Raw genomic sequence first — 19,427 nt, 5'->3', positions numbered from 1 at the left:
AGATCAGCCTTGTACAGTCTCTCCTGTTCATGTCTGGACTGTCTGCATCATTGTACAGGTCTCAGATCAGCCTTGTACAGTCTCTCCTGTTCATGTCTGGACTGTCTGCATCATTGTACAGGTCTCAGATCAGCCTTGTACAGTCTCTCCTGTTCATGTCTGGACTGTCTGCATCATTGTACAGGTCTCAGATCAGCCTTGTACAGTCTCTCCTGTTCATGTCTGGACTGTCTGCATCATTGAGACGACACAAGACGATTCCAAAGCTTGGTTGTGTCCCACATTTCTCCCCATTTCCTATGTAACTGCACTACTTTTGAGCAATGCTTGACCAACGCTTGACCAACGCTTGACCAACGCTTGAGCAGCAAACTCGTAGGTTATGTCCCTAATGGCACCGTTTTCCATTTTTAATGTTATGAAGCACCTACGAGGAGTGCACTAAATAGGGAATTGGGAGTGCACTAAATAGGGAACTGGGAGTGCACTAAAATAGGGAATTGGGAGTGCACTAAATAGGGAATTGGGAGTGCACTAAATAGGGAATTGGGAGTGCACTAAATAGGGAATTGGGAGTGCACTAAATAGGGAATTGGGAGTGCACTAAATATGGAATTGGGAGTGCACTAAATAGGGAATTGGGAGTGCACTAAATAGGGAATTGGGAGTGCACTAAATAGGGAACTGGGAGTGCACTAAATAGGGAATTGGGAGTGCACTAAATAGGGAATTGGGAGCCATCGGAGAGGAGGCCATACTACCTCCTCATCCTCATGTAAACATGCTGCTGTAGGCTAAATGTTGCTATGTTACTTGTTGTAATTCCTCATGTAAACTTGCTGCTGTAGGCTAAATGTTGCTATGTTACTTGTTGTAATTCCTCATGTAAACATGCTGCTTGCTGTAGGCTAAATGTTGCTATGTTACTTGTTGTAATTCCTCATGTAAACATGCTGCTTGCTGTAGGCTAAATGTTGCTATGTTACTTGTTGTAATTCCTCATGTAAACATGCTGCTGTAGGCTAAATGTTGCTATGTTACTTGTTGTAATTCCTCATGTAAACATGCTGATGTAGGCTAAATGTTGCTATGTTACTTGTTGTAATTCCTCATGTAAACATGCTGCTGTAGGCTAATTGTTGCTATGTTACTTGTTGTAATTCCTCATGTCAACATGCTGCTTGCTGTTGGCTAAATGTTGCTATGTTACTTGTTGTAATTCCTCATGTAAACATGCTGCTATATGCTACATGTTGCTATGTTACTTGTTGTAATTCCTCATGTAAACATACTGCTGTAGGCTAAATGTTGCTATGTTACTTGTTGTAATTCCTCATGTAAACATACTGCTGTAGGCTAAATGTTGCTATGAACATGCTGTTCATGTTTACATGAATATGCTAAATATGCTAAATGTTACCTGTTGTAATTCCTCATGTCTCTTCTCCTCCACACAGTGACAGACTTTGGGATTGCTGACCTCCCCGGTGCTCTGGACCTCTTGGAGCTCAAGCTGACAGAGTCTGAGCGCAAAAGGCGGCACGCCAAGAAGGACGACTACAACATCGAGGTGCTGCTGGCTGTGGACGACTCTGTGGTGCGCTTCCATGGCAAGGAGCACGTACAGAACTATGTTCTCACACTCATCAACATAGTAAGTCCATTTTTTACTCTTTATATGCCACACATATAAATACTTTGTGAATGCTATTGGCGATTCCACGCCAGTGTAGGCCGAAAATATTTTCTGTATGTCAGATTGTTCTGGCAAGGCTCACGTAGTAACTTCCTTGGGAGGAAGGATGTTTGATCTGATTTTTCTATTTGTATCACCAACAGTTTTGGGGAAAATCATGATGAAAGTGGCCAGTTTAGGCCGTTTTTAAACCCTATGCCTGCGTTTACACAGGCAGCCCAATTCTGATATTTTTTTCTCCATGAATTGGTATTTTGATCAATCACATCAGATCTTTTCATCACATCAGATCTTTTCATCACATCAGATCTTTTTTTCAGAGCTAAACTGATTGGTCAAAAGACCAAATAGTGAAGAACAGATCAGAATTGGGGCTGCCTGTGTAAACGCAGCCATAGGTCTGTGATCCGTACATGATACAGACACCATCTCAGTGTCGTTACACTCCTTATATTGTTCTCTCAAATATGAAATATGTTTAGATTTTGAAATACAATTATTTTTTCACACTAATTCCATCTACATTTAAAATACTTACATTTACATTTTACATTTAAGTAATTTAGCAGACGCTCTTATCCAGAGCGACTTACAAATTGGTGCGTTCACCTTATGACATCCACTTATATTAATATCTCAAAAGTACCTTTTTTAAGTAAGATTTCGTCCTTGTAACCAACATGGCAGAAGGCGTGTTTGCAGAGGGCTATGGTTTACATAGCTAGTTAGCTAGTCAACGGTTGACTGCAGCGTGTCAACAAATATAATTAGAGGTTTCCCCTATTCATCTATTCTAAGGCAAATGTACTTATAGGTTTCTGCTTTCATCTGTGTCTGGTGTTTGCTAGAGAAGTTGCTGGCTAGCTAGGTCTTTAGTCAGCGTGGAACAAAAGCAAGGAGAAGGGTTGGCAAAACAACAACAACACAGTTGTCATGTCATTACGTCGAGAGACATTTCAAACAGGAGATTCATACAAACTTCTTGACATCATTGATAGTCATGAATTATGAACATTGTCTGAGAGTTAATATACCCTGAGTATTCCAAACATTAGGAACACCTTCCTAATACTGAGTTGGAAAACCGCCACTAGTGTTGCAGTTCAAACCGGTGCGCCTGGCACCTACTACCATACCCCATTCAAAGGCACTTCAATCTTTTGTCTTGCCCATTCACCCTCTGAATGGCACACATACACATTTAATGTCTCAAATGTCTCAAGGCTTCAAAACAATTCTTTAACCCGTCTCCTCCCCTTCATCTACACTGATGTGAAGTAACAGCAATAAGGGATCATCTCTACTCAATCTGTCCTTTCAGACTTCTAGGTCCCCGCCCACTCAGCCTGCTAGGTCCCCGCCCACTCAGCCTACTAGGTCCCCGCCCACTCAGCCTACTAGGTCCCCGCCCACTCAGCCTGCTAGGTCCCCGCCCACTCAGCCTACTAGGTCCCCGCCCACTCAGCCTGCTAGGTCCCCGCCCACTCAGTCAACTATCTCCGTGCCTACTCAATCTGTCCTTTCAGACTTCCTAACTTCAAATGTTGAAATGTTTTATTGGTGAAAAATATTGTGGGTGATGTTTTTGTCACTCAAAAGGCAATTTTCCATGGGAATCAGAATGAGTGTTCGGGACCTTTAAATCTTTCCTAACTGTTTGTCCCCTATGCACTGTTTAGCTGTGTGTGAGTGCTTTAACTTTCCTGTGAACAGCTTACTGTACTATTCACCATTCAGACCAGGGTTGGGGGGTCAATTCCATTTAAATTCACTTATGTAAACTGAAATTCCAAAAAGCTATTGGAATGTAATTGACCAAACCAGTTGACCTTTGCCTGCAGTATAAGATGACTGTTTGTGGAAGTTGGAAAACTGTGCTCTCTCGTGGGACTGACTTGCCATGATAGAGTAGTAACAGCTTTGTTGCTGGCTCGCTGGCCAGACTGATCCCCCCCCTCATGTATATAGACATGATAGAGTAGTAACAGCCCCCCCAGTGTGTATAGACATGATAGAGTAGTAACAGCCCCCCTCCCCCAGTGTGTATAGACATGATAGAGTAGTAACAGCTTTGTTGCTGGCTCGCTGGCCAGACTGATCCCCCCTCATGTATATAGACATGATAGAGTAGTAACAGCCCCCCCCCCCAGTGTGTATAGACATGATAGAGTAGTAACAGCCCCCCCTCCCCCAGTGTGTATAGACATGATAGAGTAGTAACAGCCCCCCTCCCCCCAGTGTGTATAGACATGATAGAGTAGTAACAGCTTTGTTGCTGGCTCTGGCTGCTGGCCAGACTGATCCCCCCCTCATGTATATAGACATGATAGAGTAGTAACAGCCCCCCCAGTGTGTATAGACATGATAGAGTAGTAACAGCCCCCCTCCCCCAGTGTGTATAGACATGATAGAGTAGTAACAGCTTTGTTGCTGGCCAGACTGATCTCCTCCCCCAGTGTGTATATTCATGATAGAGTAGTAACAGATTTGTTGCTGGCCAGACTGATCTCCTCCCCCCAGTGTGTATAGACATGATAGAGTAGTAACAGATTTGTTGCTGGCTCGCTGGCCAGACTGATTCCCCCTCCCCCAGTGTGTATAGACATGATAGAGTAGTAACAGCTTTGTTGCTGACTCGCTGGCCAGACTGATTCCCCCCTCCCCCCAGTGTGTATAGACATGATAGAGTAGTAACAGCTTTGTTGCTGACTTGCTGGCCAGACTGCCCCCCCACCCCCAGCGTGTATAGATTCTCCCTCAGGGCCTAGTTGTTACTGTACTAGTCTCCTCCTCTCACATAGTGGACGTTGAAACATTACGTATCCCTCGCGCCTCTCTCTCTCTCTCTCTCTCTGAATGTTGATGGATTACTAATGAAAGAGAAAAACCTCTCAGTTTGTTCATTACAGTCTCAGGCAGCTCCTACCACCTTAATCTGATTCCACAACCCTAATCCACCAAGTCAGATTTTCACAGGGTGCTGGTTTCACTCTGTAACAGTTACCATTTGGGTCCAGCAGGGTGGTCTGATTAGCTGCACTAGACCTGTCACTGTTCTTAAATGGCACCCTATTCCCTAGGACTGCTTGTTAAACGTTGTGCACTATATAGGGAATAGGGTTTCCATTTGGGAGGCAGGCACTGTGAGTTGACTGGGAGTGGAGAGGGCGGGGGTGGGAGGGAGGGCTGTGGCGGGATGGGGCTGGACTTCTGCTTTGCATGGCAGCCAATCAGAACACACATCCACCCGACTAGAGGATCTGCTGCTGGTCTGCTCTGCCAGGCCAGGCTGACACTAACACAGCATATTAAACAACTTCAGGCAACAGTGAATGTCTGTTGAGGAGGCCTGCTGGTCTGCTCTGCCAGGCCAGGCTGACACTAACACAGCATATTAAACAACTTCAGGCAACAGTGAATGTCTGTTGAGGAGGCCTGCTGGTCTGCTCTGCCAGGCCAGGCTGACACTAACACAGCATATTAAACAACTTCAGGCAACAGTGAATGTCTGTTGAGGAGGCCTGCTGCTCTGTGGTCCATCTGTTGATGATTCCATAGCCTACTGTTGGTTGAGGAGGCCTGCTGCTCTGTGGTCCACCATCTGTTGATGATTCCATAGCCTACTGTTGGTTGAGGAGGCCTGCTGCTCTGTGGTCCACCATCTGTTGATGATTCCACAGCCTACTGTCTGTTGAGGAGGCCTGCTCCTCTGCGGTCCGTCTGTTGATGATTCCACAGCCTACTGTCTGTTGAGGAGGCCTGCTGCTCTGTGGTCCACCATCTGTTGATGATTCCACAGCCTACTGTCTGTTGAGGAGGCCTGCTGCTCTGTGGTCCACCATCTGTTGATGATTCCATAGCCTACTGTCTGTTGAGGAGGCCTGCTGCTCTGTGGTCCATCTGTTGATGATTCCATAGCCTACTGTTGGTTGAGGAGGCCTGCTGCTCTGTGGTCCACCATCTGTTGATGATTCCACAGCCTACTGTCTGTTGAGGAGGCCTGCTGCTCTGTGGTCCACCATCTGTTGATGATTCCATAGCCTACTGTCTGTTGAGGAGGCCTGCTGCTCTGTGGTCCACCATCTGTTGATGATTCCATAGCCTACTGTCTGTTGAGGAGGCCTGCTGCTCTGTGGTCCACCATCTGTTGATGATTCCACAGCCTACTGTCTGTTAAGGAGGCCTGCTGCTCTGTGGTCCACCATCTGTTGATGATTCCATAGCCTACTGTCTGTTGAGGAGGCCTGCTGCTCTGTGGTCCACCATCTGTTGATGATTCCACAGCCTACTGTCTGTTGAGGAGGCCTGCTGCTCTGTGGTCCACCATCTGTTGATGATTCCATAGCCTACTGTCTGTTGAGGAGGCCTGCTGCTCTGTGGTCCATCTGTTGATGATTCCATAGCCTACTGTTGGTTGAGGAGGCCTGCTGCTCTGTGGTCCACCATCTGTTGATGATTCCATAGCCTACTGTCTGTTGAGGAGGCCTGCTGCTCTGTGGTCCATCTGTTGATGATTCCACAGCCTACTGTCTGTTGAGGAGGCCTGCTGCTCTGCGGTCCACCATCTGTTGATGATTCCACAGCCTACTGTCTGTTGAGGAGGCCTGCTGCTCTGTGGTCCACCATCTGTTGATGATTCCATAGCCTACTGTCTGTTGAGGAGGCCTGCTGCTCTGTGGTCCATCTGTTGATGATTCCATAGCCTACTGTTGATTGAGGAGGCCTGCTGCTCTGTGGTCCACCATCTGTTGATGATTCCATAGCCTACTGTCTGTTGAGGAGGCCTGCTGCTCTGTGGTCCGTCTGTTGATGATTCCACAGCCTACTGTTGGTTGAGGAGGCCTGCTGCTCTGTGGTCCACCATCTGTTGATGATTCCACAGCCTACTGTCTGTTGAGGAGGCCTGCTGCTCTGTGGTCCACCATCTGTTGATGATTCCATAGCCTACTGTCTGTTGAGGAGGCCTGCTGCTCTGTGGTCCACCATCTGTTGATGATTCCATAGCCTACTGTCTGTTGAGGAGGCCTGCTGCTCTGTGGTCCACCATCTGTTGATGATTCCACAGCCTACTGTCTGTTGAGGAGGCCTGCTGCTCTGTGGTCCACCATCTGTTGATGATTCCATAGCCTACTGTCTGTTGAGGAGGCCTGCTGCTCTGTGGTCCACCATCTGTTGATGATTCCACAGCCTACTGTCTGTTGAGGAGGCCTGCTGCTCTGTGGTCCACCATCTGTTGATGATTCCATAGCCTACTGTCTGTTGAGGAGGCCTGCTGCTCTGTGGTCCATCTGTTGATGATTCCATAGCCTACTGTTGGTTGAGGAGGCCTGCTGCTCTGTGGTCCACCATCTGTTGATGATTCCATAGCCTACTGTCTGTTGAGGAGGCCTGCTGCTCTGTGGTCCATCTGTTGATGATTCCACAGCCTACTGTCTGTTGAGGAGGCCTGCTGCTCTGCGGTCCACCATCTGTTGATGATTCCACAGCCTACTGTCTGTTGAGGAGGCCTGCTGCTCTGTGGTCCACCATCTGTTGATGATTCCATAGCCTACTGTCTGTTGAGGAGGCCTGCTGCTCTGTGGTCCATCTGTTGATGATTCCATAGCCTACTGTTGGTTGAGGAGGCCTGCTGCTCTGTGGTCCACCATCTGTTGATGATTCCATAGCCTACTGTCTGTTGAGGAGGCCTGCTGCTCTGTGGTCCGTCTGTTGATGATTCCACAGCCTACTGTCTGTTGAGGAGGCCTGCTGCTCTGTGGTCCGTCTGTTGATGATTCCATAGCCTACTGTCTGTTGAGGAGGCCTGCTGCTCTGTTGTCCATCTGTTGATGATTCCATAGCCTACTGTCTGTTGAAGAGGCCTGCTGCTCTGTGGTCCATCTGTTGATGATTCCATAGCCTACTGTCTGTTGAGGAGGCCTGCTGCTCTGTGGTCCATCTGTTGATGATTCCATAGCCTACTGTCTGTTGAGGAGGCCTGCTGCTCTGTGGTCCATCTGTTGATGATTCCATAGCCTACTGTCTGTTGAGGAGGCCTGCTGCTCTGTGGTCCATCTGTTGATGATTCCATAGCCTACTGTCTGTTGAAGAGGCCTGCTGCTCTGTGCTCCATCTGTTGATGATTCCATAGCCTACTGTCTGTTGAGGAGGCCTGCTGCTCTGTGGTCCATCTGTTGATGATTCCATAGCCTACTGTCTGTTGAGGAGGCCTGCTGCTCTGTGGTCCATCTGTTGATGATTCCATAGCCTACTGTCTGTTGAGGAGGCCTGCTGCTCTGTGGTCCATCTGTTGATGATTCCATAGCCTACTGTCTGTTGAAGAGGCCTGCTGCTCTGTGCTCCATCTGTTGATGATTCCATAGCCTACATATTTTACTTTTGACAAAACAACTTCCAGGCCTCCCGGGTAGCGCAGTGGTCTAATCTCTGTGCCACCAGAGATTCTGGGTTCGAGTCCAGGCTCTGTCGCAGTCGGCCGCGACTGGGAGGCCCATGGGGCGGCGCACAATTGGCCCAGCGTCGTCCAGGTTAGGGAGGATTTGGCCGGCATGGAAATCCTTGTCTCATCGCGCACTAGTGACTCCTGTGGCGGGCCGGGCGCAGTGTATAAGGTGTTTCCTCCGACACATTGGTGCGGCTGACTGCCGGGTTGGATGGGTTGTGTTTTGGAGGGTGCATGGCTCTCGAGAGCATGGCTCTAGACCTTTGCCTCTCCCGAGTCCGTACGGGAGTTGCAGCGATTAGACAAGGCTGTAACTACCAATTGGGGAGAAAAAAGGGGTTAAAAAAAGAAAACAAGATATAACTTCCCTGGGTAGCTGCTGGGTAGCTGCTGGGTAGCTGCTGGGTAGCTGCTGGGTAGCTGAAACCTGCTGGGTTGCTGAAACCTGCTGGGTAGCTGCTGGGTAGCTGCTGGGTAGCTGAAACCTGCTGGGTAGCTGCTGGGTAGCTGCTGGGTAGCTGAAACCTGCTGGGTAGCTGCTGGGTAGCTGCTGGGTAGCTGAAACCTGCTGGGTAGCTGCTGGGTAGCTGAAACCTGCTGGGTAGCTGCTGTGTAGCTGCTGGGTAGCTGAAACCTGCTGGGTAGCTGCTGGGTAGCTGAAACCTGCTGGGTAGCTGCTGGGTAACTGCTGGGTAGCTGCTGGGTAGCCGAAACCTAAATCCACTGTGCTTCCGATTATAGTCACGGAATCACGGAATCCAAAACCAATGATAGATAGCTATGCCTACACCTTGATACTGAATACTGCATTGTTGGGAAAGAGCTTACAAGTAAGCATTTCACTGTACAGTCGTGGACAAAAGTTTTGAGAATGACACAAATATTAATTTCCACAAAGTTTGCTGCTTCAGTGACTTTAGATATTTTTGTCAGATGTTACTATGGAATACTGAAGTATAATTACAAGCATTTTATAAGTGTCAAAGGCTTTTATTGACAATTACATGAAGTTGATGCAAAGAGTCAATATTTGCAGTGTTGAACCTTCTTTTTCAAGACCTCTGCACTCCGCCCTGGCATGCTGTCAATTAACTTCTGGGCCACATCCTGACTGATGACAGCCCATTCTTACATAATCAATGCTTGGAGTTTGTCGGAATTAGTGGGTTTTTGTTTGTCCACCTGCCTCTTGAGGATTGACCACAAGTTCTCAATGGGATTAAGGTCTGGGGAGTTTCCTGGCCATGGACCCAAAATATCGGTGTTTTGTTCCCAGAGCCACTTAGTTATCACTTTTGCCTTATCGCAAGGTGCTCCATCATGCTGGAAAAGGCATTGTTCGTCACCAAACTGTTCCTGGATGGTTGGGAGAAGTTGCTCTCGGAGGATGTGTTGGTACCATTCTTTATTTATGGCTGTGTTCTTAGGCAAAATTGTGAGTGAGCCCACTCCCTTGGCTGAGTTTCTACAAACAAGGTAAACACTGTAGCTCTTCTGGTTAAGCCAGTGGCTTGCTGTGTCTGAAATAGCTCTACCCACCCAAATCCCACCAATCCTTCCCAGCCACCAGTACAGAATGTGGAGCTGGTACAGTACCACTTGGAGAAAATCTCCCGGGCCAAGGAACTGATTAAAGCACATCCTGCCTGGACCAAGCCATGCTAGGAGCCTGCAGAGCCTGCGAGGTGCCTACCAGGAACAAGCCATGCTAGGAGCCTGCAGAGCCTGCGAGGTGCCTACCAGGAACAAGCCATGCTAGGAGCCTGCAGAGCCTGTGAGGTGCCTGTCTGGACCAAGCCATGCTAGGAGCCTGCAGAGCCTGTGAGGTGCCTGCCAGGACCAAGCCATGCTAGGAGCCTGCAGAGCCTGTGAGGTGCCTGCCAGGACCAAGCCATGCTAGGAGCCTGCAGAGCCTGTGAGGTGCCTACCAGGAACAAGCCATGCTAGGAGCCTGCAGAGCCTGCGAGGTGCCTGCCAGGACCAAGCCATGCTAGGAGCCTGCAGAGCCTGTGAGGTGCCTGTCTGGACCAAGCCATGCTAGGAGCCTGCAGAGCCTGGGAGGTGGCTACCAGGAACAAGCCATGCTAGGAGCCTGCAGAGCCTGGGAGGTGGCTGTCTGGACCAAGCCATGCTAGGAGCCTGCAGAGCCTGTGAGGTGCCTACCTGGACCAAGCCATGCTAGGAGCCTGCAGAGCCTGTGAGGTGCCTACCAGGAACAAGCCATGCTAGGAGCCTGCAGAGCCTGTGAGGTGCCTGCCTGTGAGGTGCCTGCCTGAGCACAATGGCTGTGTTGTTAAAGAAAACCCACGAGGGTTTTGTCCATGTTGATGTTATCCTGTACACAAGACAGACAGGTAGGGAGAGATATACAGTACCATTCAAAAGTTTGGACACTTACTCATTCAAGGGCTTCTCTTTATTTTATTTTTTTACAATTTTCTATATTGTAGAATAATAGTGACGACATCAGAACTATGAAATAACACATGGAATAATGTAGTAACCAAAAAAGTGTTAAACAAATCAAAATCTATTTTAGATTTGAAATTCTTCAAAGTAGCCACCCTTTGCCTTGATGACAGCTTTGCATACTCTTGGCATTCTCTCAACCAGCTTCACCTGGAATGCTTTTCCAACAGTCTTGAAGGGGTTCATACATATGCTGAGCACTTGCTGGCTGAATTTCCTTCACTCTGCGGCCCAACTCATCCCAAACCGTCTCAATTGGGTTGTGGTCGGGTGTTTGTGGAGGCCAGGTCATCTGATGCAGCACTCCATCACTCTCCTTCTTGGTCAAATAGCCCTTACACAGCCTGGAGGTGTTGGGTAATTGAAAAACAAATGATAGTCCCACTAAGTGCAAGCCAGATGGGATGGCGTATCGCTGCAGAATGCTGTGGTAGCCATGCTGGTTAAGTGTGCCTTGAATTCTAAATAAATCACTGATAGTGTCACCTGCAAAGCACCCCGACACCATCACACCTCCTCCTCTATGCTTCACGGTGGGAACAACACATGCGGAGATCATCCATTCACCTTATCTGCGTCTCACAAAGACACATCGGTTGGAACCAAAAATCTCGAATTTGGACTCATCATATATTTTCATGAGTTTAACACTTTTTTGGTTACTACATGATTCCGTATGTGTTATTTCATAGTTTTGATGTATTCACTATTATTCTACAATGTATAAAATAGTAAAAATAAAGAAAAACCTTTAAATGAGTAGGTGTTCTTAATCTTTTGACTGGTACTGTATGTCCCTCCAGCTATCTTACAGCTGCTGTGCTCATTGCTGTGAGCCAGCTGGACAGAAACAATCCAATTCTGAATGAGGCTCTGTGTGTAGTGAGCTCGGCTGAGCAGAGGCAGAGCAGCCATTGGCTGCTTGGGATGCATTCCAAATGGAACCCTATTTGACCTATTAGCTTTATAATGCACTACTTTTGACCAATTGACCCTGGTGAGAAGTAGTACACTATATAGGGAATAGGGTGTCACTTGGTTTGGTACCTCCCTTCACTAGTAAAGTTTAAAAAATCAAATAAATCAAATGAAAAAGACTGGATATATTTAAAGACTGTATGCAGGAGATTTAAACTGCATCAGTAGTATGTATATTCAGTAGGTACTACAGTAGTCTGACGCAAGTTTATTGAAACTACATCATACGAATAACATTTATGATGTTTAGAGTATGTTCCACTATGGCTGGAAAAGGCCGTGGCTATTTCTGATGTTTGTCCTCATTGTTCAACCAGCAGCTGCTCAGTTTAACGTCCAGCATCAACCTGACATTTATACAGGTCAGCATTCAACTCAGTATGGAGATCTGAGTACGTTACATCACACAAAGGCAAGGGGAATCTGGGGTCATCTGCCTTTTACTTTACTTATACACTGTTTCATTAAATAGCTGATTTACTGTTCTGGAAGTGAATGAATAAGGCTATTTGGTTGATGTGTAGCCTAGTCTACGTTCCTTTGCTGTGTAAATGTTGGATCGCTGCCAAGTTCCAGTCTTGCGTCAGTTACGCAGCCCTGTATATGTTTGTACTGTGGTGTTTTAAACAGTGTGTGCTGTCCTGCCTATTGACATTTAGCTTATCATTTATCTAGTGTGTTAGACATCTCTTCCCTCTTAATTCAGCGATATGTGCACAGATAGAAGGCTGATAGATGGGTGATGTGTCCTTGGGGAGAGGGTGAACATCACGTCTTGTTTTGAAGAACTTGGCGTAGACTGTCCGCCAGCTGGGTTTATTTACATCCACGTCATTAGTTACAGAGAGACAAGCAAAACAAAAATGCTTCCTTATTTCGGTTCTGTAATGTGTAAGGAGCATCACCGTACTTAGTGACCTGAGAGGCGGCATGTGCAGCGCCCGCCTTTATCACTGTGACTGTTTATGACTTACTGGGATAATGACATCATAGACAGGCAGGCCATCCCAGGGCCTTCCTCGGCTGTGTTTAAAGCATCACTCGAAAACAAAGTGCATCAGCTCAGACCTCCAGTATTCTGGTAAACAGGAGAGAGACTGTCACTAAAACAAATAAATCAATATGGCCGACCTTCGCTCTGCTGGGTGGAGACCATTTGACCTAACTCACCATGGTCTAGTGTTGTTGAAACCTTTCTGGTCTAGTGTTGTTGAAACATATCTGGTCTCGTGTTGTTGAAACATATCTGGTCTAGTGTTGTTGAGACATATCTGGTCTAGTGTTGTTGAAACCTTTCTGGTCTAGTGTTGTTGAGATATATCTGGTCTAGTGTTGTTGAGATATATCTGGTCTAGTGTTGTTGAGATATATCTGGTCTAGTGTTGTTGAGATATATCTGGTCTAGTGTTGTTGAGACATATCTGGTCTAGTGTTGTTGAGACATATCTGGTCTAGTGTTGTTGAAACCTTTCTGGTCTAGTGTTGTTGAGACATATCTGGTCTAGTGTTATTGAGATATATCTGGTCTAGTGTTGTTGAGTTATATCTGGTCTAGTGTTGATGAGATATATCTGGTCTAGTGTTGTTGAGACATATCTGGTCTAGTGTTGATGAGATATATCTGGTCTAGTGTTGTTGAGATATATCTGGTCTAGTGTTGTTGAGACATATCTGGTCTAGTGTTGATGAGATATATCTGGTCTAGTGTTGTTGAGATATATCTGGTCTAGTGTTGTTGAGATATATCTGGTCTAGTGTTGTTGAAACCTTTCTGGTCTAGTGTTGATGAGATATATCTGGTCTAGTGTTGTTGAGACATATCTGGTCTAGTGTTGATGAGATATATCTGGTCTAGTGTTGTTGAGATATATCTGGTCTAGTGTTGTTGAGACATATCTGGTCTAGTGTTGATGAGATATATCTGGTCTAGTGTTGTTGAGATATATCTGGTCTAGTGTTGTTGAGATATATCTGGTCTAGTGTTGTTGAGACATATCTGGTCTAGTGTTGTTGAGACATATCTGGTCTAGTGTTGATGAGATATATCTGGTCTAGTGTTGATGAGATATATCTGGTCTAGTGTTATTGAGACATATCTGGTCTAGTGTTGATGAGATATATCTGGTCTCGTGTTGATGAGATATATCTGGTCTAGTGTTGATGAGATATATCTGGTCTAGTGTTGTTGAGACATATCTGGTTCAATATCCTATATAATGTCATTATTATTATTTTATTATTATTTTATTATTATGAAATATACGTTCTTGTCTCATCGCTGCAACTCCACAACGGGCTCAGGAGAGGCAAAGGTCAAATCATGCGTCCTCCGAAACATGACCCGCCCAACGCTGCCTTTCTTAACACCAGCCGCTTAACCCAGAAGCCAGCTACACCATTCAACTGATGACCGAGGTCAGCCTGCAGGCGCTTGGCCCGCCACAAGGATTCACTAGAGCACAATGAGCCAAGTAAAGCCCCCCCGGGCCAAACCATCCCCTAACTATGACAACGCTGGGCTTATTGGGCGCCGCCCTATGGGACTCCCGGTCACAGCCGATTGTGACACAGCCTGGGTTTGATCCCAGACTGTAGTGACGCCGCAACACTTTGATGCAGTACCTAGGGAAGGCTGCCCCACTCGGGAGGCCCAACGGCAGCCTATTTCATCCATACATTTTAGTTTAAGACACACTTGAAGAAAAAGGAAAACGATGCAGTAAAGCGCCGAGACATATTCACAAAAACTGTCTAGTAACCGCAGCCAGTACATCAAGTTCATGTTTGGGCAGACATACAAAGTTCAAAACAAACCAACCATAGAAGACTGATTGTGTTGTATAGCTTACATATATGTTTTCATAGCATATATATTTTCTAGGACAACAGGTTAAAGAGTCACCTGTGAGAAGAAAAATAATAATTAGAAAGGTTGTTTTTCTGACGTGTAACTCAATGAACCCTGTGTCTCCTGGTCCCTACTGGTCTCCAGTCAGCTGACTCGGCATGTTGATAATCAGGATCCATAACCAAGCGGGACTGTTCCTGTTCTAAGACTTCTATAGGTAGCTATGGATCCATAACCAAGCGGGACTGTTCCTGTTCTAAGACTTCTATAGGTAGCTATGGATCCATAACCAAGCGGGACTGTTCCTGTTCTAAGACTTCTATATGTAGCTATGGATCCATAACCAAGCGGGACTGTTCCTGTTCTAAGACTTCTATAGGTAGCTATGGATCCATAACCAAGCGGGACTGTTCCTGTTCTAAGACTTCTGTATGTAGCTATGGAAACAGAACCAGGCGGGACTGTTCCTGTTCTAAGACTTCTATATGTAGCTATGGATCCATAACCAAGCGGGACTGTTCCTGTTCTAAGACTTCTATATGTACCTATGGAAACAGAACCAAGCGGGACTGTTCCTGTTCTAAGACTTCTGTATGTAGCTATGGAAACAGAAGCAAGATTCCAAATCCCTCCACCCATCCCTGGTTCTTTTCCTCAAACCCGCATTCAGCAAACCACAAATGGAAGCTGTTGATTGACTATATAGGACCCTGGAGGGAGTGTTGACACGTAGTGGATGGTTTGATGAGGATTGGTGGGGGGGGGTCAAATTAAAATGGTCTGTTTGCTCAACTTGGATCATATGTTCATTAAACTATAAATTATTATTTGGGCATCTTAACTAAAAAAAAGTGCATCTGGTAACAGTGCATTTAACATACAATGTTTTCAATGTATAGATTTGATACACGTTGATATAGTGCATGTTCATTTATATAAATGTCCTCACCTGGGATTTGAACTCACAACCTCTTGGTTTACATCGTTCCAATCTTCCTGCTAAACCACCATGTCTGTCTGTTGTCAATTAATCTGACTATCCTCTCGTCATTGATTTACTTATTTCAGCAATTGAAGGGTGTTCTGTGTTGTTGTCTAATGTTGGTGGGGCATATTACTCTGTTCTAATGTTATTCCTTAATCACTATAATGAATAAAATAGTTGTTCTGGAGAGGTACTTTTAATTAACAGAGGTGAGATTTTAGAAGTGAAAAGTCTAGCAATACAGGTGGAAACCAGACATTGACACAGACATGGTGGAGACGCAGGAAGATTGGAATGCTGTGAACCAGGAGATTGTGAGTTCAAATCCCAGAGAAGAACATGTTGAATTACAATGACTGTATTAATGAACAGAGACCGTGTCAAATATGTCAGTTGAAAATATTAAAAGCACTGTTTGTTTAAAAAAAATTAAGTTAAGATGCGCAAATAATCATTTTTGTTGAATGAACATAAGAGACGAGTTGAATAAAAACATCATTTTATGTTCACTGAATTTCGGCCTACGTTATTCTCCAGTTGGACCCTACGTTATTCTACAGTTGGACCCTACGTTATTCTCCAGTTGGACCCTACGTTATTCTCCAGTTGGGCCCTACGTTATTCTCCAGTTGGACCCTACGTTATTCTCCAGTTGGACCCTACGTTATTCTACAGTTGGACCCTACGTTATTCTCCAGTTGGAACCTACGTTATTCTACAGTTGGACCCTACGTTATTCTCCAGTTGGACCCTACGTTATTCTCCAGTTGGACCCTACGTTATTCTCCAGTTGGACCCTACGTTATTCTCCAGTTGGACCCTACGTTATTCTCCAGTTGGACCCTACGTTATTCTACAGTTGGACCCTACGTTATTCTCCAGTTGGACCCTACGTTATTCTCCAGTTGGGCCCTACGTTATTCTACAGTTGGACCCTACGTTATTCTCCAGTTGGACCCTACGTTATTCTACAGTTGGACCCTACGTTATTCTCCAGTTGGACCCTACGTTATTCTACAGTTGGACCCTACGTTATTCTCCAGTTGGACCTACGTTATTCTCCAGTTGGACCTACGTTATTCTACAGTTGGACCCTACGTTATTCTCCAGTTGGACCCTACGTTATTCTCCAGTTGAACCCTACGTTATTCTCCAGTTGGACCCTACGTTATTCTCCAGTTGGACCCTACGTTATTCTACAGTTGGACCCTACGTTATTCTCCAGTTGGACCCTACGTTATTCTACAGTTGGACCCTATGTTATTCTCCAGTTGGGCCCTACGTTATTCTCCTGTTGGACCCTATGTTATTCTACAGTTGGACCCTACGTTATTCTCCAGTTGGGCCCTACGTTATTCTACAGTTGGACCCTACGTTATTCTCCAGTTGGACCCTACGTTATTCTACAGTTGGACCCTACGTTATTCTCCAGTTGGACCCTACGTTATTCTCCAGTTGGACCTACATTATTCTACAGTTGGACCCTACGTTATTCTACAGTTGGACCCTACGTTATTCTACAGTTGGACCCTACGTTATTCTCCAGTTGGACCCTACGTTATTCTACAGTTGGACCCTACGTTATTCTCCAGTTGGACCTACGTTATTCTACAGTTGGACCCTACGTTATTCTCCAGTTGGACCCTACGTTATTCTCCAGTTGGACCCTACGTTATTCTACAGTTGGACCCCCGTTATTCTCCAGTTGGGCCCTGAACAAGGCAGTTATTCTCCTGTTGGACCCTATGTTATTCCAGTTGGACCCACGTTTATTCTCCAGTTGGGCCCTACGTTATTCACAGTTGGACCCTACGTTATTCTCCAGTTGGACCCTGACGTTTATTCTACAGTTGGACCCTCGTTATTCTCCAGTTGGACCCTACGTTATTTCCAGTTGGACCTAGTTATTCTACAGTTGGACCCTAGCAGTGGTTCTCATTTGGGCCCCAGTGTTTTCTCCAGTTGGACCCACGTTATTCTCCAGTTGGACAACCTCGTTATTCTACAGTTGGACCCTACGTTATTCTCCAGTTGGACCCTACGTTATTCTACAGTTGGACCCACGTTATTCTCCAGTTGGACCCTAGGCCCGTTATTCCCAGTTGGGCCCTAGTTATTCTCCAGTTGGACCCTACGTTATTCTCCAGTTGGACCCTACGTTATTCTACAGTTGGACCCATTACGTTATTCTCCAGTTGGACACAGTTATTCTCCAGTTGGGCCCCACGTTACTTGGACAGTTGGACCCTACGTTATTCACCCAGTTGGACCCTACGTTATTCTCCAGTTGGACCCACGTTATTCTCCAGTTCTACATCATTCCCAGTTGGAGCCCCACGTGGATTCAGTTCCCTACGTTATTCTCCAGTTGGCACCCCATTACGTTATTCCACCCAGTTGGACCCTAGCAGTTATTCCCAGTTGGACCCACGTTATTCCCAGTTGGACCAGCATTATTCCCAGTTGGACCCACGTTACTGTGGATAGTTGGACCCCATTACCAGTTACCCACAGTTGGATCCCTACGTTATTCTCCAGTTGGACAGGATCCCTACCGTTATTCTGGACAGTTGGACCCTACGTTATTCACCCAGTTGGACCAGTTATTCCCAGTTGGACCCACGTTACCCAGTTGGACGTTATTCTCCAGTTGGACCCACGTTATTCTACAGCACAGTTGGACCCACCCATTCTCCAGTTGGGCAGCATCCCATTATTCCCCTGTTGGACCCTAGCATCCCATTCCAGTTGGACCCACTGTGGATTCAGCAGTTCCCTACCAGCCACCTACAGTTGGACCCTAGCAGTTATTCCCAGTTGGACCAGCCACGTTATTGTACAGTTGGACCCCATTATTCTCCAGTTGGACCCAGCATCCCAGTTACCAGTTACCCACAGTTGGACCCAGCATTCCCAGTTGGACCCAGTTATTCCCAGTTGGACCCTAGCAGTTATTCTCCAGTTGGACCCCACGTTATTCTCCAGCACCCTGCGTTATTCTCCAGTTGGACCCTACGTTATTCACAGTTGGACCCTACGTTATTCTCCAGTTGGACCCCACTACGTCCAGTTGGACCAGTTGGACCCACTACAGGTTATTCTCCAGTTGGACCCTCGTTTCTCCAGTTGGACCCACGTTATTATTCCAGTTGGACCCACAGTTGGACCCTACGTTATTCTCCATTGGTTATTCTACAGTTGGTTATTCTCCAGTTGGACCCTACGTTTTCTCCAGTTGGTTCTATGTCAGTTATTACAGGTTATTGTCCAGTTGGACCCTAGTGTTATTCTCCAGTTGGTTCGTTATTCTCCAGTTGGACCCTACAGGTTATTCTTCAGTTGGTTTTGTCCTGTTGGGTTATTCTCCAGTTGGACCCTCGTTATTCTCAGTTGGACCCTACGTTATTCTCAGTGGGAGTGTTGGACCCTGTTATTCTCCAGTTACCCTACAGGTTATTCTCCAGTTGGAGTTTTGTCCTGTTGGACCCTATGTCAGATTATTACAGGTTATTGTTCAGTTGGACCCTGTTTGTTCTACAGGTTCTATGTCAGATTATTACAGGTTATTGTTCAGTGGACCCTGTTTATTCTCAGGTTCTATTGTCAGTTGGATTATTACAGGTTATTGTTCAGTTGGACCCTGTTTATTCTCCAGTTGGGCCCTCAGTTATTCTACAGTTGGACCCTACGTTTTGTCCTGTGGGTTATTTCTATGGACCCTACAGTTATTCTACAGTTACGTTATTCTCCAGTTGGATTACCCTACAGGTTATTCTCCAGTTGGAGTGTTTGTCCTACAGGTTTATTCAGCATCCATTACAGGTTATTGTTCAGTTGGAGTGTTTGTCCTGTGGGTTCTATGTCAGATTCTACAGTTGGTTCACCCCGTTTTCTCCTGTTGGACCCAGGTTATTCTCCAGTTATTACAGGTTATTGTTCAGTGGGAGTGTTTTCCTGTCAGGTTCTATGTCAGTTATTACAGGTTATTCTCAGTTGGGTTATTCCCAGT

At 46.1% G+C, this 19,427-nt stretch overlaps 1 protein-coding gene across 1 annotated transcript in view; it reads left to right on the top strand.

Annotated features, from left to right (window-relative positions):
• LOC115117117 (A disintegrin and metalloproteinase with thrombospondin motifs 14) overlaps nucleotides 1-19,427 on the top strand; it is a 154,587-nt gene that overhangs the window by 67,193 nt on the left and 67,967 nt on the right. Inside the window, 1 exon segment of the mRNA XM_065022879.1 lies at nucleotides 1,458-1,654. Coding sequence (XP_064878951.1) covers nucleotides 1,458-1,654 — 197 coding nt within the window.

This window comes from Oncorhynchus nerka, linkage group LG10, assembly GCF_034236695.1.
Source record: "Oncorhynchus nerka isolate Pitt River linkage group LG10, Oner_Uvic_2.0, whole genome shotgun sequence".
NCBI lineage: Eukaryota > Metazoa > Chordata > Actinopteri > Salmoniformes > Salmonidae > Oncorhynchus > Oncorhynchus nerka.
The sequence above is the reverse complement of the archived record's forward strand: the minus strand, read 5'-3'. Positions and strand labels throughout refer to the sequence as shown.